This window comes from Trichechus manatus, unplaced genomic scaffold (assembly GCF_000243295.1).
Source record: "Trichechus manatus latirostris isolate Lorelei unplaced genomic scaffold, TriManLat1.0 scaffold00015, whole genome shotgun sequence".
Taxonomy (NCBI): Eukaryota; Metazoa; Chordata; class Mammalia; order Sirenia; family Trichechidae; genus Trichechus; species Trichechus manatus.
The window spans coordinates 13315357-13338836 of record NW_004443951.1 but is presented as its reverse complement, the minus strand read 5'-3'; the positions used below and the strand labels follow the sequence as shown (position 1 = coordinate 13338836).

General features: G+C 42.4%; 2 protein-coding genes across 2 annotated transcripts in view; one reads left to right on the top strand and one right to left on the bottom strand.

The window, feature by feature from the left end:
• Window positions 1-2334: 2334 nt before the first annotated feature.
• EBNA1BP2 (EBNA1 binding protein 2) lies at window positions 2335-10422 on the bottom strand. The gene is made up of 9 exons (XM_004371864.3): window positions 10182-10422; window positions 10014-10097; window positions 9603-9772; window positions 9062-9185; window positions 7653-7742; window positions 4998-5073; window positions 4686-4779; window positions 2671-2833; window positions 2335-2520 (listed from the first exon to the last, which is right to left on the bottom strand). The coding sequence occupies exons 1-9, from the start codon at window positions 10245-10247 to the stop codon at window positions 2470-2472; spliced, it is 918 nt and encodes a 305-aa protein (XP_004371921.1). The 5' UTR covers window positions 10248-10422; the 3' UTR covers window positions 2335-2469.
• Window positions 10423-10763: 341 nt separating this feature from the next.
• CFAP57 (cilia and flagella associated protein 57) overlaps window positions 10764-23480 on the top strand; it is a 105503-nt gene continuing 92786 nt past the window's right edge. The window contains exons 1-4 of the mRNA XM_004371863.1: window positions 10764-10920; window positions 18251-18567; window positions 20270-20556; window positions 22280-22487. Coding sequence (XP_004371920.1) covers window positions 10764-10920; window positions 18251-18567; window positions 20270-20556; window positions 22280-22487 — 969 coding nt within the window. The remainder of the gene's footprint in view (window positions 10921-18250; window positions 18568-20269; window positions 20557-22279; window positions 22488-23480) is intronic.

Below are 23480 nucleotides of genomic sequence, written 5' to 3'. Positions count from 1 at the left end.
CACCAAAAAAAAAAGGTTGAGAAGTTAGAGGGTTAACATGTTGTGGAGTTGTTAACCAATGTCATAAAACATGTGTACTACTGTTTCATGAGAAATGATTTGCTCTGTAAGCCTTCACCTGAAGTACAATAAAATATTAAAAAAAAAAAAACGCTATACAGTTAAAAAGTAACTTGACTGAATTCATTGCAATGGTCAACTCATTGAAGCCCCCTCACCTTTGCGCCATCATCTAGGACTGGAATTCCTGTTGGTTATTTACCAGGACTTGCTCAAGAGCATACCATTGTGTTTGTATCATGGCAGAGAGCATTGCTGGCCCTCTTGGCTGGAGTTGCTGGATCAGCAGACATGAATGTATAAGTCAGTTCTCTCAAAACGGAACCGAGACGAGACCTGTTATCTATTAACATAAGCCATCCTCGCCCAGTAACTGCTCATGTTGGATCCAGTTGCATATTGGCTGAATGTGGCAAGAGTTAGACTTGACAGCCTACCCTCATTTATCAGAGATAGTGTACTCCCAAGAGACCTGCCAAGATGTCAGCAAAGGTGTTGAAATGATACGGGCCTTAGAGCTTAAAGAACCTTGAGCGTGGGCACCCTCCTGACCGTGTGAACTTTCCTTCCGGCCGGCACATTCTCACTCAGGGGAGCTGGCATCAGTTTCATTTAGTGCCCTGCCAGTACCCTTCCACTGCAGCACTCACTTTTCCTTGTGTCGTTTGCTTGGCATCTGTGGGTCTTTGCTCTGGACTATTGGTGTCCCTGTTTTGTTGATGCGCTAAGCACATGCTTACCTTGCTTATTAGATAATCCGTCCCTGAGCATACATATCTAATGCTGGGGTCAATTCAATAAGCAATACGGTAGGTATCATTGAAGATAATGCCTAGACATCCTTTCTGAATTGGCCAACGAAGTTAATTCACACGTATGCATTTGAGATTCAATGACTTCCATTTAGACATCATCTTGTACCAAAAGATTCTGTTTTGTAGTCTTTAACTTGGAAAATTTACCTGTTATAGATACACTTGAATTCATCATCATAAATACTATTTTGGGAAGGAGAGCATAAAGAATGTCTTAGCTGATACACACAGAGCTGAGTCTAATTTTATAATCTAGTGTAAATTGTAAAATAGATTAGGTCCATGATTCTTTTTCATCACAAGATCATTAGCTCTGAAAGCCATGATTGTGCCCTGCAACATTTCTCATGAGAACAGAGATAAAAAAATTTACTTCCTGTTTTTTCTTGGAAAAATACTGGAAAATGTTGTCCAGCAAAAGAAGGCATAAGCTACGACAGAAAAATATGGGATCCAGAAAATAAGTGAATTCAACCTAGGTCTAGAAAAGGGATAGAGTGACAGACCGAGGTTTGTAGCAGGAAGATCATACTATAAAGTGGATAAAATGATGATGCCTCTGGAAGACTATGATAATTTAAAAAGAAAATTAGACAAGTGAAAAAATATAAGGTGGTTATAAACTCAAGGAAAAACCAAAAGATGTACAACAAAGAAAACTTTATCACAGTACAGCTAGTTCTACAATAAATCAAAAAAACTAAACTCATTGCTGTCGAGTCTGTTCCGACTCATGGTGAGTCCATGTGTTACAGAGTAGAACTGAGCTCCATAGGATTTTCTTAGCTGTAATCTTTGTGGAAGCAGATCGCCAGGGCTGTCTTCCATGGTGCTGCTGGATGGGTTCAAACAGCCAACTTTACAGTTAATAGCCGAGTGCAAACCATTTGCACCACCCAGGGACCTAACTCTATAATAATTGGTATTTAACCAATCATAATGATATAAACACTGGTTACTGATTCATGTAAAATCACGGTATCACTATTTGGGAGAATGAGGAAGAAGTGAGGATCCTCAGCCATCATCAAAGGAAGGCAAAGTCCTCAACTCCTCAGACAAAGATTAGACTGGAGCACGGGACATAAAATGATTATCCGTGAAGACTGTGCTTCTTAGCTCAAGTGAGACTAAATGGGCAGTTTCTGTCCAGAGGTGAGATGAGAAGGCAGAGAGGGTTAGGAGCTGGTTGAATGGACATGGGAAATCAGGGGTGGAAAGGAGGAGTGTGCTGCCACAGTATAGGGAGAGCAATTAGGGTCCCATAACAATGTATGTATAAATTTTTGTAGGAGAGACTAACTTGAATTGTAAACTTTCACTTAAAGTACAATAAAATAAAAAATAAAGGAAGGCAAAGTCTAAATTATCATCAACAAACAGCAATAGTATTTAGTATGTAAAGGTAACTTCTAAACCTTTTAGTCCTAACTGAGTTTTTAACCAAGGGTGGGTGTTTCTTTGATAATTTTTTCTTTAGTTTATTTAAAGAATTTTTTTACAAAAAGAAACTAACAGAACAGATTCAATGGTATTGCGAAGTTACAAGTCTTCATCCCCTTTTTTCTTGGTTCTTTGTAAACAAAGATGCTATTTAATGTGTTCTGTTCTTCATTTTCTCTCTTGTTCGTTTCCCAGGTCTCTTCTGCAGAAAGAGAAACACCACATCTGGTCATTTAGCAGCTTGGCTTTTGGCCCCAGGATCAGAATGCACATGGTGAGAAAGAGAGAGGATAAGTGTGGGGTGGGAGAAGAGGCTGATCCTTGCCCCTGCCCAGGCCCCTGGCTCACTTACATTTGATCCTTTCTTTCCAGGCCTCTTGGGACCCTTGCCATGGGCTGTCTTGGCCCGGAAGCTGGATATATCATCATAGCTCTCACGGGTGTTCCACTTGGAGCCTTTCTTCTTTCCACCAAAACCAAACTTCTGGTTTTTATAGCGTCGTTTTGCACTGGGCCTGGAAAAAAGTGGCCCTAAAGATGACCCACAGCACTGCAGATCATAATGAATCTTAAGAGACCAAGAATAGCTTCAGTTTCCTTTCTGCCAGCAAAGCCCCTTAAGCATTGTGTTGACCACAGTATCATCCTTGGCCCTACATTCTTATTCTATACTCCCTAAGCAAGCTCATCTATTTGTGGTTTTAACCACCAGAGTGGGAAAATGAACAAAGCATGCAGGAAAGGATCCACATACTTATGTGGCTCACTGTTTGCCTTCGAGAAGCTTTCTATTTTTAACAAGATCTTGCTGAATTACCTTCAATTGTTTCTATTCCTCTGAAGAATGTATGCATGTAGTTAATACTTAAATGCAATAAATTTTAAAACTGGTCATCGCACAGGAATCTCAAATTCATCATATCCAAAATTGACATGCCATCTCCCTTCCTAGACTGATTTCATCTCCTGTATATATGGCCTGACTTGAGGTTGGTGGTACCACCATCTACCATCCGGGCACCTACACCAGAAACCTGGGAGTCAGCCTTGACTCTTGCTTCTTTCACTCTCTTCTTTTCACTATCACCCAATTCAATTACTGGCCCCTGCTAATTTAACCTCTTGAATATTTCTTCAGTCCATTTTCTCTTCTCCCTCTTCACTACCATTTCAGGTTATTATTACTGCTCACCTGGACTTTCCTAATAGTCCCCTAATCAATTTCCCCACCTTCCTCCAATCCATCATTTATACAAGTAGCAGCATAATCATTTTAGAACGTGCATATGACCTGCTCATTATTTTCAGTAAAAGCCGTCAGTGTCTCCCCAATGCCTACAGGAGGAAGTCCAAGCTCCTCAACAGGGCAAGAAAACATTGCCTCCAACTCGGCTCAGGTCCCCCTCTCCAGCGACACCTCACCACTCCTTGCCTCACATATTTGCAGTGAAACCAAGTATTTGCTTTTCCTCTGTGCCTTTGCTCATCCATGTTCTTCCTCCTTCCCAAAACCTGCTCCTCGCCTATTCTTCTGGTTAATTCTTACTCATCCTTCAGACTCAGCTCAGGTAGGATCCCTGTTCCAGGAAGGCATCCCCAAATCCTGATCCCCAGACTGTCAGGTATTTCTTCTAAGTGCTTCTACAACAAAAAACCAGTTGCCATCAAGCCAACTCCAATTCATGGTGATCCTATGTGTGTCAAAGTAGAACTGTGCTCCATAGGACTTTAGTGCCTAATTTTTCAGAAGTAGATCACCAGGCCTTTCCTCTAAGGCACCTCTGGATGAACTCAAACCTCCAACCTTTGGGTTAATGGCCAAGCGTGTTAACCATATGCACGACCCAGGAACTCCTGTGCGTTCATAGTACTCTCCAAATCCTCTATCATTGCACTTAGCATATTACATGGACATTATCATTGCCGCCAAGGCCTGGTGTCAAGGAGTGTATAAACGTGGACAAAGATAAATAATATCCAGCATTATCACTTTTAACCTCTAAAATAGTATGAGGCACATACTGTTTTCTCGTTTTAATCTATAAAAAAATGAGCATTTAGAAAGGTAAAGTAACTTGCTCAAAGCACCTTCCTAATGTGTGGCAGAGTCAGGATTTCAACTCTAGGCCAACCGTGACACTGTGATGGGAAATCAACTATTACTAAGCATTCACTGAAAATGTACCAGATGCCAAGTTACCTTATTTTAATCTTCAAAGACTGATATGGCTAAAAGGGCTGATTCTGTAGCACCAAGTCCTGGCCTCAACTCTGAGACTGCTCTTTGTGGGTACTGTGCGTACTCATAAACATCGGCCCATTATACACCACAACACAAAGCAAAAGCAAAACCAAAAACCTTCTCACCCCTTCTTCATCTGCTGGCCTTTAGCTTTTTCCTTTGCGGCCCGTGCAACAGGTTTCTGATCTCCCTCAAGGAAATCCAGTTTATCAGAGAAGCCTGTGAACGAAGAAGTACTTCGATCAGCACCGTCACATTTCAAGAAGAAAGTTTAAACCTCAAAATAAAATGTTACTTACTAAAGTGATTTTAAGAGGCATGCCTTGCTCCCCACACCATTCCCAAACGTCAGGTCCAATAAATCCAAAGCACAGTGCGTTACAATTGACTCTAAGGTACTCCTGTTACCTACACCCTCAGGAGTTAGACGTACTGACCTTTCTGGTATTTCTTAATGGCATTCATCATATGCGTTTTCTCCCGCTGCCTCTTCTGAAGAACCTCTGTTTGTACCTGTGATATGGACACAGGACAGTTACACGCACTTTAAACCACTGCTACAAATGTCTACATTCTCTCAGTAACAACACTGTGATTAACACCACTGCCAATGAACATTTACTATGTCCCAAAAACTACGCTAAAGACTCCAAGTATTCTCAGTTTATCTTCCTAACAACCCAGTGAAATGAAAATACTCATTATCCCCTAAACTGAAGCACAGAGAGGTTAAGTAGTTGGCCCAAGTCACACAACAAGCAAGTGCAGGGCTGAGATTCACATCCAGGGAGTCTGACTCCAGAGCCTGCGTTTTTATCCCATCATTCAATTTGTACCAACCTAATTGTAGCAAATTATGTTTAAGTTGATGTCCAATTTTCTCTATTGATTTGAGCAGATTAAATATCCTCCCTACTGTTACTAGCAACGAAAGTACCAACAGATGAGAGAAAAATCAAACCACCTCCCCAAAAAAGAATAAAGGAAAAAAAAATTTCAGCACTATTAACATTTTGGATAGGATAATTCTTTGTTGCGGCGGGCTGTTTTGTGCATTGTAGGATGTTTAGCAGCATCCCTGGCCTCGACCCATTAGATGACAGTAGCATCCTCCCCCAGTTGTAACACCCCAAAGTGTCTCCAGATATTATTTGAGAACCACTGCTCTAAGGTTTCCTCAAATTAGAAATAGTGAACTAACAGGCCACAGTGAGTCTCGCTTTGTTTTTGCTAAACTAGTTGTTAGTTGCCACCAAGTCAGCGCCGACTCATGGCAACCTTGTGTATAACAGAATGAAATGCTGCCTAATCCTGTGCCATCTTCAGTTGGTATTTTTGAGTCCACTATTGTGGTTATTGTGTCAATCCATGCCATTGAGGGTTTCTACTTCACCAAACATGATGTCCTTTTCTAGTGATTGATCTTTCCTGATGACACGTCCAAAGTAAGCAAGATAACGTTTCACCATCCTTCTAAAGAGCATTCCGGTTTTATTTCTGATTTGTTCATCCTTCTGGCAGACCACAGTATATTCAACAGTCTTTGCAACACCACAATTTAAATGTGTCAATTCTGCTTCTTCTTTTTTCATTGTCCAGCTTTCAGATGAATATGAGGTGACTGAAAAGACCATGGCTTGGGTCATGCATACCTTAACCATCAAAGTGACATCTTTGCTTTTTAAAACTTTAAAGAGGTCTTTTGCAGCAGATTTGCCCAACGCAATATGTCATTTGATTTATTGATTGCTGTTTCCACAGACACTGATTGTTGATCCAAGTAGAATAAAATTGTTGACAACTTCCATTTTTTCTCCATTCATTGTGATGTTGTTTATCAGTCCACCTGTGAGAATTTTCATTTTCTTTGCATTAAGGTAAAAGACTACTGAAAGCTGTAGTCTTTGACCTTTATCAGTAAGTGCTTCAAGCTGACTTTGTTTTCGGCAAGCAAGGTTGTATCGTTTGCATATTGCCGATTGTTAACATGTCTTCCTCCAATCCTGATGCCGTGTTCTTCTTCCTATCATCCAGCTTCTCAGATTACTTGTTCACCACACAGATTGAATAAGCAAAATGAAAGGATACAACCCGGCCACAATTTTAAACCATGCAGTAACCCCTTGCTTTGTCTGAACAACTGCCTCTTGATCCATGTACAGGTTCCACATGAGCACAATTAAACATTTTGGAATTCCCACTCTTCATAACATTATCCATGATGCGTTTGCTAAACTAGGTTACATTAAGTTATGCCTGCGTCTTTGAGGTCATCTCAGCTACCCTGTGAGACCCACCCAGATCAGAGAAACAAAAAATTGCCGCGGACCTTTTGCAGAGGACAGGACACTAACCTACTCTTTCTTTGCTGGGGATGTATCAGTGAAATGACTCCATATGTGGACAAGAGCTCCACAAATGTTCATGCCCAAATGCTGGCAAAGTCTTAACACCCATGCTGAATCTGCTTACACACATTTCTAACCACAACCCTAGCTTTAATTCCTGTCATCCTCTTTCTGAGGTGGTCCACGACATAAGAAAGGAAAATCAGGAAGTTTCACAGCATGCCGTATCTGGTTTTACAGTAGAATTCAGACATTCCTAGTTCATACACAGGTGCCACATCTTCCCTCTTGGATTGGATGACACTCCATTAATACAACTCCTTAGAAGGACTTCACAATCGTCTAGACTGGTGATTCCCAAACCAGGATGCATATCAGTCACCTGGGGAGCTTTTGGGGGGAAAGAGGAAAATATACAGGTTCCCAGAGATCCTGAAGTCTAGAAATCTCTTTTGAAAAATTTCCGCAGATGATTTTGCTGTGAGGTAACCACTGATCTAGGCCCAACTCTTTACTTAAAGATGTGAAAACTAAGGCCCAGGGAGGTAAATGACTCAGAAGCAGTTACCACACTGCTCCTGGTAACCCACTGGTGTCCAGGTAAGATCGTGCTTGTGGGTACTAGCACACATGCTCCACTGGGAGATGATAAATATATTATCTCACACACACACGGCATGGAACCAAATCAGACCAAGGCAAACTGATCTGCCAAACACACCCCCTGCACACTTTCCTTCTCACCTTCTTTCCATATTTCCTAAGTGCTCGCAGTTGCTTAGCCTTTTCAGACTTCTCCATGGCAGCCTGCTTAGTCTGCAGCTTCTGTCGAATCTAAACATAAAACGTTGTCAGTTTATGTGAATCTGAGATAACTGCTACTTAGGGCAACCAGAGCGAGGAACAAATATTCCCAGCTCTACAAACAGTAGAGCTCAAAGGAACCTTGTAAATCATCTATTCTAACCCCGTATTTTACATATGAGGATAATAAGGCCCAAAGGCTAGCGCTTTGTCCCAGGTACTAAAACTGTCAGTGGCGGAGCCAAAGCTTGAAAGCAATCTTCCCACTTTCAGTCTGATATTTGTTCCATTACACAAAACTGCCACCTTGCAGACCAGGAAAGACCAACTTCTCCTCATGCCCACTGTCTACAGGCTCAGGTTAAACCAGTATGTAGCCTCACAGTTCCCTTCTCCCATATACCACATACACTGTGAAAACACAAACAGATACCAAGTACCTAGCTTCTGCCCACCAACACACACATTTCAGTTAAAGGATGAGAAGTTAGTTGTCAGTGTGAATGTAGAGATGTGTCTGGGTTCATTTCTAGATTAGCTTCCCTGGGTACCACCAAGACAAGAGCTCCCTAAAACCCAGCCTGAGACCCAAGGGAGCTAGTTAAAGACATCTTGGATTAGATGTTGGCAATTTTCTTCCTCCCAAAGCTAAATGAGTAACAAGTTCTACTTGACTTTAAATTACATTATGTCTGAGATACACAGACTTTTAGAGATTAACCCTCATTTTACCGAAGAGTTAACTGAGGCCCAGAGAGAGAAGTAACTTGTCTACAAGTTATAGCACTGCTCACTGGCAATAGGAGGCCAAGAACTGTCACCCCTTCTACACACCATGCCATGACCACGAGGACTAGGAAATACAAATGGCCATCTTTACCTAAGGGAATCACATTTCTTACCGCACTCCCCCGTTAATTACTTAAATTAGAAAAAAAATCATTCCTACATTCAGCTAATTGGTGGTGACAGGATGAGTCTAAAGTGGACAATCTCTGGAAGAGACAATAATTGTCCCTGAAAACCAATTTCCCATTATCAGGCTTATAGCCATCATCTTTAAACATCATAAACCCGTTGCTGTCAAGTTGATTCCAACTTATAGAGACCCTACAGGACTGAGTAGAACTGCCCCATAGGCTTTCCAAGGCTGCAAATCTTTATGGAAGCAGACTGCCACATCTTTCTCCCGTGGAGCGGCTGGTGGGTTCAAACCACCGACTTTCCAGTTTGCAGCCAAGTGCTTAACCACTGTATCACGAGAGCTCCTATAATAGGACGTACAGGCAGCTAAATATACTAAGTACGAAGCCCCTGGCTTTCCAGAGAAAAATTTTCCTCTTTCTTACCTTCTGCATCTGCTGATCTGACTTGGCCATCTCTGCAAAATAATCAGTAGGCCGACTGGTCGGGACTTTAAGCTTATGGAGGCGGGGTAACACTGCAAGCACTGCAGCCTGGGCCTGGCGGTAGCTGAGAATGTAAGACAAAGTGTGAAATGAGCTGAGGGAGTGGCCTTATACTTCTCACCACCTCTCATTATCCAAGATCGGAGGACTCTCAACATCTGACCTCCACCAGCAAGGATAAACAACAACAAAAAACTGTAATAAAACCTCATAAATTTGGGATCTTGGAGAAATTTAGCTGTACACCGTTTTTTTAAAAAGGGGAAGTATTGCTAAAAAATAAATTAACAGTTTAAGAAGATGACCACTCAAAATCAATGCCAATTATAAATTCTTAAGTAGCCACTAACATCTACATAAAAACCTTTCATAAGCAAATTTTTGTTATAAAAGCTGAATACACAAATTTTAGCTTACTACTTCTCCCCCACTCTCTAGCACAACGGCCCCCAACTTCTCCCACATTGCAAAACAAACATACAAGCTCATCTCCCGCTGAAAGTCATCTTCTGGGTCAACAGCTTTCTGATCCTTGTTCTGAGGAGCTGACTGAGGTCCACTGACTTCCGGCACCGGACCCAGAGTCACATCGAGCCTTTCAACCCATTCCAGATCCCGCTTGAATTCAGCCAAACACTGCTTCAGGCCAGTCTAGGAAATCCAGACACTGGGCTCATAAGAAAGGTATCCTGAGATTGTCCCTCACAAGCCCAAGGCCAATGGCTAGGCCAATGGACAAAACGCTAACCCCTCACCACCTGCATGTCATTTACCCTCGTGGCAATGTGCAGTGCACATTCTTTCCGTGAGGCAAGAACTCAGTCTCCCAACTACAGCAGTGCCTTGTGCACATCCCATCTCGGGATACCCTCGATCCAGCGACCCAGCTCACCACATCGTTAGCGGCCTTCTTCGGCCCCTCTAGAACGACATTGAGGCCTGGCTTCAGGAGCCCTCGGGAAAACGCATCCTGCAACTGCAGAACACAATCGACAGTTAGGACCAGTGAAGTAAGGGCTGCTCTACCGTGCCCTGCCCCGCGAGCTTCCTTGACACCTACCTCTCTGTCTGTGACAAAGGAATCATCAGAATCCGACTCCGAACCCGAGACCGGGGGAGTGTCCATTTCTCAGCACGCACGACCAAACACCTACCGGAAGAAGCAATGGACCCTGAAGCCTGCTCGGCTGGAAAAAAAAGGGGCTGTCGCCCCTGCTGCCTCCTTTCAGCCCCTACGCTCACTCCGCGGCTCCACGTGGACTCCAACCGCATCGACACCGGGAACTTGCTGCTCCAGCTAAACTTTTTGATCGGGACTTCCGCTTCCGGCCGCAGGCTCACACTTCCGGTTTGTCGTTGCTATAGGAACCGCTCCGACGTGTGGAAGCGTCGGAGTTGCTTGCGGTCCGTAGAGGTAGTACCCCTGGACACCTGCGTAGTTTGGTGACTCAGAGAGTAAAAGCGAAAGGTGGGAAGGTGCCTGGGGTCGTCTGGAGGAGCTAGAACCCGCGAGGGAGCAAAGGACAGGGGAGAAAGAGTCACGCGGTGGGATGGGGGGGGAGGAGGATCCCAGGGACGGGGGTGGGGGCGGGGCGCTCCACTTAAGGTGCTCTTGGTCTTTAGCAGCAGTTTGGCCCGGACCATGTCCACCGTGGTAGCTCAGTCGCTGCATGTTTTTGGTCTTCGAGCCAACGTGGCAAACAATATCGTCTTCTTTGATGAACAGACTATTATATTCCCTTCAGGAAATCACTGTGTGAAGTACAATGTGGATCAGAAATGGCAAAAATTCATTCCAGGTAACTCCTTTCCATCCTGACACATAAATTAACTTTATGCCCTGAATATAACCCTATAATCACAACGCAAAGATTGAAAAGGAAGTCTTATGGCCAATTTGATTCTTTTTTTCATAAATATAGAAGAAATGTTTATCATATAGGTTAATCACACATAACCCATTTTTGTCTGGTCGATTCTGACTCATAGCGACCCTGTAGGACAAAGGTTAGAACTGCCCCCTAGGGTTTTCAAGACTGTAATCTTTACGAAAGCAGATTGGTTGCCACGTCTTTCTGCTGTGGAGTGGCCAATGGGTTCAAACCACCAACCTTTGGGTCAGCAGCCCGGCGCTTAGCCACTGCACCACCAGGGCTCCAATCACGCATACGTAGTTAAAATCACATATAAAATAATGTTGATTTGAAGTACTTTTTTTCACTTTAATTTTGTGAAAAAGTTATTTTAAAGAACCTCTTTTCGTACATCTTCAAATCTTTGTCTTTGTCACCATCAGAGCCACTTTTTGAGTTGTCTACCATGGGAGAAAAGATTGGTGATCTACTCCAGTAAAGATTTCAGCCTAGGAAAGCCTATAGGGCAGTTCTGCTGTGTCCTATAGGGTAACTGTGAGTCAAAATCGACTGGATGGCACACAAAAACACAGTTTCCCAGGGTTCACACACCACCTTCATTTCTCTAAATTGTTTGAGATACAGCTTCTTTTGAATCCGTCTATTATGAAGACACTGGAAATTTTATCCCAAGTCACCAATAACCATTTGTATAACTTTACAACATTTGTTTTTGTTTACATTGGTTTTGTTGATAATATTGGTGATTTCCACAACTTAATCACCTATCTCTTTTTCCCTTTGTTGCATTAAAAAAAAAAATATTGTGACATATGCCTACAAAAGAGTGTACACTACATATACATAATATTTTTAAAAGTACAATGAAGATCTCAATACCCATCCCCTAAGATAGGAAATAGAATATTTCCAAATATTGAATTTTATTGCATACATTTTCTGTATTTTATATATGATCATATGAATTTTTAATATTAAACCAATTATTGTTTTATACAGATATTTGTTTATATTTGCTCAAATACTTACCAATCTGCCCACCGTTTCATTTTACAAATCACATACTCCCTCCAGATAAGATCGTTTTCCTCCTGCCTGAAGTACAGCCTTTATCATTTCATTTAGTGACAATCTGTTGGTGATAAACTCTTCAGTTTTTGTCTAAAAATGTTTGTATTTCATTCTCATTTTTGAAAGATAGCTTTGCTGGGGATAGAATTTTTGTCAGCACGTTATGAATCTTATTCCATTGTTTTTTGGCTTCTGTTTTGTTGATGTCTTAAGAAATTAGCCATCAAGGTCTTCTTTTTGTAGGTGATTGGTGTGTTTTGCTTTGTTTCTGGGTGCTTTTAAGATCTACTCTGTCTCTATCTTTCTTATATATGTGTCTTTTATTTTTTTTATCCTGCTAGGAATTCTTTGGGATTCTTGAATCTGAGAATAGGTATCTATGAATGAGTCTAGAAAATTTTTATCAGTTTTAGTATCTTTTTCATTCTTTCTGCTTACTCTTTCTGGAACTCCAAACCATGTCAATTCCATCCTCTGTGTCTCTTAACTCTCATTTGTATTTTTCATTTTTTAGGCTCCGTATATTGCATTCTAGATAACTTCTTTAGACTTATCTTTTAGTTCATCGATTCTCTTCTCAGATGTTACTGTTTAATGTACCTATTAAGTTTTTAAATTTTAATTGTATGTTTTGTTTCATGCTCATATTCTCATACTTCTCTGGTCTGCATCCCTTCTTTTCCACTCCTGACTCCATTCCATACCACTAATGGGCTCATACAGGAAGCCTGCATGTTCAAGCTCTACCCATATCTCCCATAAACAACCATGTTTGACCATTCCTCAGGCTCGGATCAAGGGCTAGAGACAGATCTAAAGAAGAAGTCAATGCAGGTCTTGTCATCAGACTCAGGACAACCTGGGGAGGGAATTCCAGAGTCTCAGATACCTGGAGCATGATATAGAAGAGGCGATGCCAACTCTGAGTGGCCTGGAGATTCCATCTCATGGAAAGGTTACAGCCAGAGGAGGACTGCAGTGGGGTACTCTAAAATGTGGGGTCCAGGGGAGGAGCCCTGCTGGCCAAGTCTAAGGGCATTGCTGGTGAGGTGGAAAGTATAAAGGTCATGAAACCAGGAGATCTGGATTTGAATATGGTTCTTAATTTATTACCTCACAAAGTCTCAGTTTCCTCATCTGTAAAATGGAGATGATGCTCAGCTTGTTCAACTTACAGTCATGAGGATCAAACTAATTCATTTGTTTACTCAACAAAAATTTTTTAAGCACCTACTGTGGGTGGTACAAACAGTTAACAGGCTCTGCTGCTAACCAAAAGGTAGAAGGTTTAAGTCCACCCTGAGGCGCCTTGGAAGAAAGGCCTAAAGATCTACTTCTGAAAATCAGCCATTGAAAACCCTATGGAGCAGAGTTCTACTCTGACACATTGGGGTCCCCATGAGTCAGTCAACTACAGCAACTGGTTTTGGTGTGCCAGACACAAAATAGACACACACACAAAACTTTGCCCCCATGGTGCATCCATTCTAGTGGAGGAAAACAAGAATAAAAACATAAAGTAGTACAATAGATAATGTATTAGATAGTGATAAATACTAATGAGAGAAAAATAAAGCATGGAAAGAGGAACTGTTGGGGAAAGGGTGAAATTTTAGATAGGGCAGCTGGGGAGGGCTTACTGAGTACCATATTACACAAATAAGGCCCGTGTTATACTTTTTTTTTTTTGGCCAACAGCGCCTCCCCCAAGTATTTTTGTAAGCATGTTATGTTAATTTTTTTTACAGCAACTTGTAAAAAAAATTAGCGTAGCACACTTATGAAAAGGGGAGGGGAGCAGTTGGCAGAAAAACAACGTGAGTTATTTGCATAAAAATACAGTAAGTGATGTTTTAACTAAAACTGAAGAAAAGTGAGAGGGCTTGCCATGCTGATGGAGTGAGGGCAGAGGGCATAGCAAACAGAATAACAAAAGCTCTGAGTTAGGAGGATGTGTAGTGTGTTGAGAGAATAGCAGAGGCCAGTGTGGCTGGAGCAGAGTGAACAGGGTTGTTGGGAGCAAGAGGTAAGGCAGGGAAATAATGGGGAGCAATATCACATAGGGTTTTATAGGTCATAGAGTCTTACTCTAAGTGAGATGAGAAGCTATGGGAAGATTCTGAGCAGAGTAGATGATCTGACTTACATTCTAACAGGTTCATTCTGGCTACTATACAGAGAATAGACTTGAGGGACAAGAAAGGGAGCGGGGAGACCAGTTCAGGGAATGTTGAAATAATCCAGGCGAGAAAAGGTGATAGCTTGGAGTGGGGTTGTGCCAAGCAGTTGGGCTGGTGAGAAGACGTCAAATCCTGAATTATATACTTTTGAAGTAGAGGTAACATTTCCTCATAGAAATTTACTACATGTGGGGTGGAAGAGAAAAAGAACTAAGGTGTTTGGCCTGAGCAGATGGAAGGATGGAGTTGCTGTTAATTGAGATAGAAAAGGCTGCAGGAGGATCAGGTTCTGTGGAGAAAATCAGGAGCTTAGTTTTGGACATGTCAAGATTGAGATGCTACTAGGTACTCAAATGGAGATTCAACTAAGCAGTTTGGTTTGGGGTCTGGATTCAAGGGAGAGAGGTCAAGGCTGGTAATAGAAAGTTGAGTGTCCTTAGCATATAGATGAAATTCAAAGCCATTAGAATGGATGAGATTCTCTAAGGAGTAAATATATTAATGAAAGAGAAGGGGCCTAGAGAGTGAGCTCTGGGGGTACTCCGACATTTACTGCAGGGGAAATGAGGAAGAACCAGCAAAAGAGACTTTGAAGGAGTGGCTCAAAAGATACGAGAAAATCCATGTTTCAGTGAGGAGGGTCTTAGTTACCTAGTGCTTCTGTAACGGAAATGCTACAAGTAGGTGGTTTTAAAGAACAGAAATTTATTTTCTTATACTTCTGGAGATTGAAAGTCCAAATCAGGGTCTCAGCTGTGTTGATTCCTTCAGTGAGCCTCTCCCCAAGTTTGGTGTCTGCTGGAGATCCTTGGTGTTCCTTTGCTTGTAGATGATGCTCACATTGCATCCGTCGTCCCCTGTGTATGTGTCTTTGTGTCTTGTTCAGTCTTTTTATAACTCAGAAGTGATTAGGTTTAGGATCCACCCTACAATGGTATGACCTTAACTGATTGATGGACTACATTACATTGCATTGCATTATGGAGGGTAATCTGTTCTACCCAAGGCCAGCAGATTTAATTGCATGTAACTATTACAAGACAGCAACTAGAATACTGTTTTGACTAAACCACTGGGAACCATAGCCCAGCCAAATTGACACACAAAATTAACCATCACAAGGAGAGAGTCATCAACTGAGTTAAAACAACGCAAAAACGTTTTACAAACTCTAAAATCAATCAATATATAATAAGCACCCAGAAGGTGCCAGGCACTGGTGACTGAATTAAATAAACAGATAAATGAAAGGCAGGTAGGAAGGTGGGTAGGTGGGTAGACTAGACAGACAGACGAGCTCCCCATGGTTCCTGCCCTCCAGGAGCACTCAGTATTGTAGTGGAGACTAGTGTGTATTCAAATGAGTTGTTGTTAGTTGCCGTTGAGTCGATTCCAACTCATGGTGACCCCATGTGTGCAGAGTAGAACCGCTCCATAGGGTTTTCAAGGCTGTGGCCTTTCGAAAGCAAATTGCCAGACCTGTTTTCCGAGATGCCTTTGGCGGGGGGCGGGGGAGGGGGTAGTTCATACTGCCAACCTTTCAGTTAGTATTCAAGCACTTAACCATTTGTGACATCTCAAGGACTCCTTACTCAAAGGAGTTAGGTCTATGCAAATGATAGGAGAAATGCTACCCCAGGTATGACCCTGCAAAAAGGGTGGAGTGAGCAGTTTTCCTTTGCCTCCCCTAGGCAGTCTCATCTATGCTGACAGTTTATTATGACTTTTACCTCAAATCTGTATTTTCAGTCCCAGTCTCTCTCCCTAGCTTTACAATCATATCCAACAGCCTGCTTGACCTCTTTACCTGAATGTTCCACAGTATGTTCCTCACACACAGAATATCCAAAATTAAATTTATCATTTCCTTTCTCCTATCTGTTTTCTTTAAGACCTTACCTTGCCAGGTATTCAAACACATGATGAAGACACGGTTACAAAAACAATGTGACCCTCGTATAAATATACCGACCGAAAACCAAACCCATTGCCGTGGTGTTGATTCCGACCCATGGCGACCGTATAGGACAGAGTAGAACTGCCGCACAGAGTTTCTAAGGCCATAATCTTTATGGAAGCAGACTGCCACAGCTTTCTCCTTTGGGGTGGCTGGTGAGTTCGAACCACCAACCTTTCGGTTAGCAGCTGAGCCACCAGGGCTCCTTTATAAATATACCAGAAACCAAGTAGTATATATGTAAATATACGAATTTAATATAGCATAGAGATGGCATTAGAAATCAGTGCTGGGACAACTGGTTAGATATTTGGGAAATGGGAAACCGTTTGGATCCTCACTTCACATAATGAGCCTCTGATGGATTAAGAGCTTAAGTGTAAAAAAATCATATTGTAAAAAACTAGAAGCAAATACAAGTACGTAAATATCAAATCTTTGGATGGGCTATTTTAAGCTAAAGACAATGGAAGAGATCTTCACCATCACTCATAACTTTCTCAGCCTGTACTCTGTCACAGCTGTCACCACTACTACCAATCGCCTACACCAGAAATCTAAATGTCATTAGTTACTCTTTTCGCTCCTGCACGCCCTCATCCAGGCAGTCACTAAGTCCTACTGATTTTACCTCTCAGCATTTCTCCCTCCAGTCTTCCCCTCCTCTCTGTTCCTATTGTGCCTGCACATTTCTTACTGTTACCACCCTCTCTGACTTTTTGAAACAACTTGCTGACTGGTTTCCTTACCTCCACAACTGTCTTCCGCACAACTGCCAGCAGGATCTTTCTAAAACACATTTGACCCGTCTTAAAATTTTTCAGTGGCATCCATTTGCCTCCCCGGTGAAGTCCTAACTCTTGTGCATGGCCCTTGGTGATCTCGAACCTGGGCTTGTCTCCGCGGCTGAATTTTTCCCTGCAGCCCTTCCAGAGAAGTCCTGGGTGCTGGGCGTACATGCCAGCCGAGAGACGGCTGCGTCCCTCTCTGCCGCTTGTTGTGAAGTAGCAGCTTGGTGTCCCAGCCTCACTCACCCTCTCTGCCCTGGGTTTGCATCCAGGGCTGACTTATCCACTAAGCATAGTAGGCACACCTAGGGCCCACAATACTTCTAGCGGACCAAGAAAATGTTTTAATTTTATTTTAAAATTAGAAAAATGAATATAATAATAATGAACATATAATAATGAATTCAACCTGGATTATATTCCTCTTTATATCATCACAGTTATAAAATTTTTAATATTTTTATAAAGCCCACGAAAGCAAAAGTACCTAGGGCCCACAGAATCATACTGTGGCCCATTTCCTAAATAAAATATTTGCACTTTAATCTTTGCCTCAGCCTCTGCTTTCTAGATGACCATGGCTTTTGTTCTTATGCTTGTCACCTCTTAGTTGCAAGATGACTGCTGCATTGGCAGGCATCCCCTCAGTGTTTCAGGAAAAGGAGAATAGAATGCATCTGTCCCTGGTTTTCAAGAAAGCACAGTTTTACCATAAAGCCACTCCAGCAGACTCCTGCATCCATCCCATTGCCAGAATGTCACATAGACCACCTAACTCAGAGGGAGGCTGAGGAATCCAGTAGTTAGTATCCTAGCCTCTGGAGTAGAGGAACAGTGTTGAGTTCTGGCCACTCAAGGCATAAAGGCCACTATGATCTGGTCCTGTTCCGCCCTCTAGAGCCATCTCCAGTCACCCCTGATTCATGCTGTGCTCCAGCGATATCCCACTGTTGGCGGTTCTCCCACCATGCCATGCTTTCTCACGTCCACACCTTGGCTCAAGCTCCTCCTGCCGCCTGCCCACCCCGCCACCCCCCCCCCCGTCTAGTTATCTCCTCTTCTTCCTCCTTCAGGAATCATTCCCTCACTGCTTCTCCCGCCTTGGCCTCCTCCTACTCATTTTCCTAAGACATTGTTGTACCAAGGGGCTGCCAGGGATTGATAATTACCTGTTTGTACGCCTTTCTCCACTACTGTGCCTGGTTCATTTTGGTAAAAGCATGATCTCCCTCATCATCCCCTTTATCTTCTGGTTGCAGGCTCAGAAAAGAGTCAGGGCATGTTGTCCTTGGCCATCAGTCCCAATCGGCGATACCTGGCTATCTCCGAGACTGTGCAAGAAAAACCTGTCATCACCATTTATGAACTGTCATCCATCCCTTGCCGGAAGCGCAAAATCCTTAATAATTTTGACTTTCCAGTTCAGAGATTTATTAGCATGGCTTTTTCTCCAGATTCCAAATACCTATTGGCTCAAACATCAACTCCAGAGTCAAACCTTGTCTATTGGCTGTGGGAAAAACAGAAAGTAATGGCCATTGTTAGAATCGACACTCAGAACAACGCTATCTACCAGGTATCTCCTAGCATAGCAAGTATCTTGCAAATTGTAAAGAATCGTAAGAGCTGTCTTTTATTGAAAGCTTTCTCTGTATCGAGAAGTGTGCTAATTTTTACATGCATTTTTTAATGTAGGCTCACAACAGCCATATAAGGTAAGTACTACTGTTATGACCCTCATTTCACAGATAAGGAAACTGAGACTCTGAGAGGTTAATTCACCCAAGACCACAGAGGTAGTGAGTAGCACAGCCAGGAATGGAACCCGTATTTCCCTGAGTCCAGTTCCCCAGAGCCACTTCTGGTCACAGATCGGGTCCAGAGGTATCGGATTGATAGAACTCGCTGTCTCAACCTGGTCCTGGTTTCTTCCCAACAACTCTGTTGAGCAGTGGGAAGATTTCAGGAAGTAATTTGAAATGATAGCTCTTTAAGAAGCTGTTTAGGAAGCAGTGACATGGGAAGCAGAATTTTCTATAGCGGTTTAAAGGTAAAATGAAGAAGTCCTGTTAGGAAGCTGGCTGACAGCTTAGACAGGGGTTCCAAGTTTTTATCTTGGTGCAGTCACCCCAGTCTAGGATCTGGTACTCAGTTTTATAAATTCAAGAACTCAGTTCTGTTCATTTTCAGAGAGTCTAGCAAATCAGTCTCTCAGGCAGACTCATTTATTCAACTCACAGGAGGCTGATGTATAAACCAGCGCATCACAACCAGAACACTCACATCATTTATCCAGTGTATTCCCTCCCGAGGAACAGAGAACTAGAGAGGTGAAATTAGTAATGAGAAAGTTTCTTGGTGATCACAGAATCAGGCAAAAGGCAGATAGATCCAGGTTGTTTCTGGTGAAGTCAGATTCTTATTCAAAGTAGAGGACGTGCCCTCTCAAGTAGATTCAGTAAACAGTTATTGGATGCTCACTATGAGCCTACCACTGGGAATGCAGAGATGAAAAAGCCACAGCCCCCATCATCAAGTTACTCACCGCCTAGTGAGGGCAACAAGCTGACTGCCCATTACTGCACATTGAGGTAAGTGCTGTGATAGAAGGAGTTGATAGGAGACCACATAGCATCCCCCTGACACGTGGTTCCTTTCTCCCTGACAGAGCTACATAAACTTGCCAGACCCTCACCTTCCTGTACTTCCAACTGAGCCTTTATTACATTTTTGTTGTTGGCTTGCTTCCTTCCTTTCATATATATATATATATACGTGTGTGTGTGTGGTACACGTATATATGTATGGGTACACGTATATATAGTTTTTTATTGTGGTAAATTTTATAGGTAACAAAACTGCCATTTCAACAGTCTTCAAATTTATAGTTCATTGACATTAAATACGTTCACCATGTTCTTTAACTACCACTACTAACTATTCCCCAGTTTTTCCATCATCCTTAACAGAAGCTCAGTGTCCCCTCGGTATTGTGTTTTCCTTTTTTCATTGCATCTTGTTGGCACAGAGTTTGACACTTGCTCATCCTGCTTTTTGGCCTTTGTAAGAAAACGTTTGTAGTTTAAGATCCAAGCGCCCTGCAAATATAATGGATATGTATCTGTGCCTTTATCCAATGTGAAATCAAGTTTACATAATTTAGTGATGTTTAAATGATACTCTGAGTTGCCTGAAATAAATACTAATTAGCCAAATGGGAAATAATTGCATCAAGATTAGTTTCATGAATCTTTGTTTTTTCCTCTCACTTTGTACAGGTGAGCTTCAATCCCCAGGATAACACTCAAGTTTGTGTCACCGGAAATGGGATTTTTAAGCTTCTCCGTTTTGCTGAGGGAACCCTGAAGCAAACCAATTTTCAGAGAGGAGAACCCCAAAACTATCTGTCCCATGCCTGGGTGTCCGAGGACAAGATTATCGTTGGCACTGATACAGGCAGGCTCTTCCTCTTTGAATCTGGAGATCAACGCTGGGAGACAAATATAATGGTCAGGGAACACACCAGTGATATGAAGAGCATGGATATGGTGCAGGAATCAGAGAGGTAAGGGGACCCCTCGGGGCTGGTTCCCTCATAAAAATACACTCATTGTGATAATAGTATTGTACAGAAAATGGCATCCTTTAAAAATCACTCATAACCCCTCTGCCTTAAAAGTCAACTATTTTCATTTTCCCTCTTCCTTTTTTGTCTATATTCAAACAAATTTTACAGCCATGATCAATTCATTTTATTTTTACCTAACTCCATACCATAAGTATTTTAGTTAAGAGCAGTCTTCAAAATCATAGTTTAAAAAAATATGTCTTCTAGTGGCTGCCTAATTTACTGAATCAACTAAATAAATATCCATCAAGCCCTTGAAGTGGCATCTTGCTAGGTGCTGGGGATACAGGTCCTCAAGGATCTTACAATTCAGTAGGAGGAACAGGCCAACAAAGAAGGGCAAGGAAACATGATAGGTGAACGTAATAGAGTTGTATGGAGTAAAATGGGGACTCAGGAAGGGGTGGTCAGTTTTACCTCTACTACAACCAAGAATAATCGTATCTCCCACATACTGGAATGTACCATTATATGTACCACATACTGCTTTACACATTTTATATGTATTTTTATTTGAGTATTCCAACAACCTTATGTAGTATACATTATTTTCACGCTCATTTTATCGACAAGGAAACTGAGGCTCAGAGAGACAAAGTGATTTACCCAGGAACACAGCACTGTTAAGTGGCAAGGTCAGAATTCAAATCCAGATGTGTCTTACTCCAGAGCCTCAGCCCTCAACCACAGTAGCATACCATCCATTCATCTTCCTCAATAACTTCCAATCCACCCAGTTTTCACCATCCCATTACGACTGGTATCTCTTTTTTTTGTCATGATTATATAAGAGCTTCCTCGTGAGTCCCTCTGCCCTTCTCCAGTTTACTCTGTTGAGAATCCTTCAGTGGTCTCAGGGCTTCAAGAATAAAGCCCAGACTCCTTAACTTGGCCCACATCTCAAGCATTTGCTCCTGCCTCTATCCACCACACGTTGTTTTGGTTCCCTAAATGCCCTGTGCCCTCACTTGCTTTTGGGCTTGGTCACCTGCCATTCCCTCTATCCACCCTCCCCAACACATACACGTACCTGACAAACTCCTGTTGGTCCTTCATGTCTCAGCTGGCAGCTCAGACTCGCTCATCTCAAGATAGGTGCACCTCCTCTGTAACTGTCCTTAGAAGATCCTTGTCACTTGCTGACTGGCTGCCCCCTAACCGTCCTTTTCACATGTTCCTGTCATTGTCTTTTCCCTGGATACTGAGTTTCTGAGGTCAGAAACTGTTTTAATCTTATTTACCATTGTTCCATAGAGCTGATAACACAGTATAACTCTGATGAATGTTTGTTGAATGAATGAATGAGTGAAATGGAAAAACCTGGATTCAAATCTCAGCTCTGCCACTTACTAGTTGTGTGACCTTAGAAATTCAACCCATCTAAGCCAGTTTTTTCTCAACAACCAAGTGGAGACAGTAACAATAATAGTGAACCACAGGGTTGTGAGACTATCAGACAAACGTGTAACTTTCCAGTTTTCTCTCTTTGAAGTTTGCATAGCATTTCCAGGCCACTAGGGTAGTGTTTTTGATTACAGCAAAAAACATCACACTGGGTGGTTTCTCCTACCCCATGCACAGCCCTTCTTTCTCATCCCTAGCAGAATTCATCTCCTTGGGATTATCTCTGTAAATTTTATATGCTGTTTCCCTTTTCCAGCCTGATCGAATTTCCACCACCCAGTTCCCCAGTCCCTTCCTTTGAACAGGTTGTGCAGGCCAGTAGCCACAGCCAGCTGCCCCTGCCCCAGGTGTTTGCCGTTGCGGCCTATTCAAAGGGATTTGCCTGCTCTGCTGGGCAAGGGAGAGTTCTGCTGTTTGAGAAGATGGAGGACAAGGATTTTTACCGTGAGAGCAAGGAAATCCAGGTAAGGAGAGGAGAAAGAAACAGAGCTGAGTTCCTATTGCCATTTGTCAGGAGCGTGATGGGGAGCAGAGGGGCCATAGCACTGAGCACAATGGTGACTTGAGCTATCTGTCCTTTAGGATAAGGTGGAGAATTGGGGTTTGGAATTAGAAAGATCTGGGTTTGAAACCTGTGAGAGAACTTTGGCAAATTATATTTTCTCTTTGAGCCTTAGTGTTCCCATTGGTTATGTATATATATGTTAGTTGCCATGGAGTCAATTCCAACTCATGGTGACCCTATGTGTTGCAGAGTAGAACTGAGCTCCATAGGATTTTCATGGCTGTGATCTTTTGATGACAGATTGCCAGGCCTTTCTTTCAAGATTCTGCTGGGTGGATTCGAATCTCCAACCTTTCAGTTAGTAGTTGAGCTCTTAACCCTTTGCCCACCCGGTGAGTCCTTGGTTATATATCTGTATACATTGTTGGTAGATGCTGTCAAGTTGATTCCCACTCATAGCAACCCTGTGTACAACAGAACAAAATGCTGGCCTGTCCTGCACCATCCTTCTAATTGTTACTATGTTTGAGCCCTTTGTTGCAGCCACTGTGTCAGTCCATCTCGTTGAGGGTCTTCCTCTTTTTTGCTGACCTTCTACTTTACCAAGCATGGTGTCCTTTTCCAGGGACTGGTCCTTTCTGATAATGTGTCCAAAGTAAGTTAGACCAAGTCTCACCATCCTCGCTTCTAAGGAACATTCTAGCTGTACTTCTTCCAAGACAGATTTGTTCATTCTTCTGGCAGTCGTGGCATATTCAGTATTCTTCAGTTAACACCATAATTCAAAGGCATCAATTCTTCAGTTGCCCAGCTTCTTATTCATTGTCCAGCTTTCGCATACATATGAGGCAATTGAAAATACCATGGCTTGGGTCAGGCACACCTTAGTCCTCAAAGTGACATCTTTGCTTTTTAATACTTTAAAGAGGTCTTTTGCAGCAGATTTGCCCAA

Bases quoted from the DNA above. Each gene is read 5' to 3' on its own strand.
- EBNA1BP2 (XM_004371864.3), bottom strand. From the start codon at position 10,247: ATGGACACTCCCCCGGTCTCGGGTTCGGAGTCGGATTCTGATGATTCC. The intron at 10,098-10,181 runs GTAGGTGTCAAG...TGTGTTCTGCAG, and splicing joins CCTTTGTCACAGACAGAGAG to TTGCAGGATGCGTTTTCCCG. The intron at 2,521-2,670 runs GTAAGTGAGCCA...CTCTTTCTGCAG, and splicing joins CTGGAAAGAAAGGATCAAAT to AAGAGACCTGGGAAACGAAC.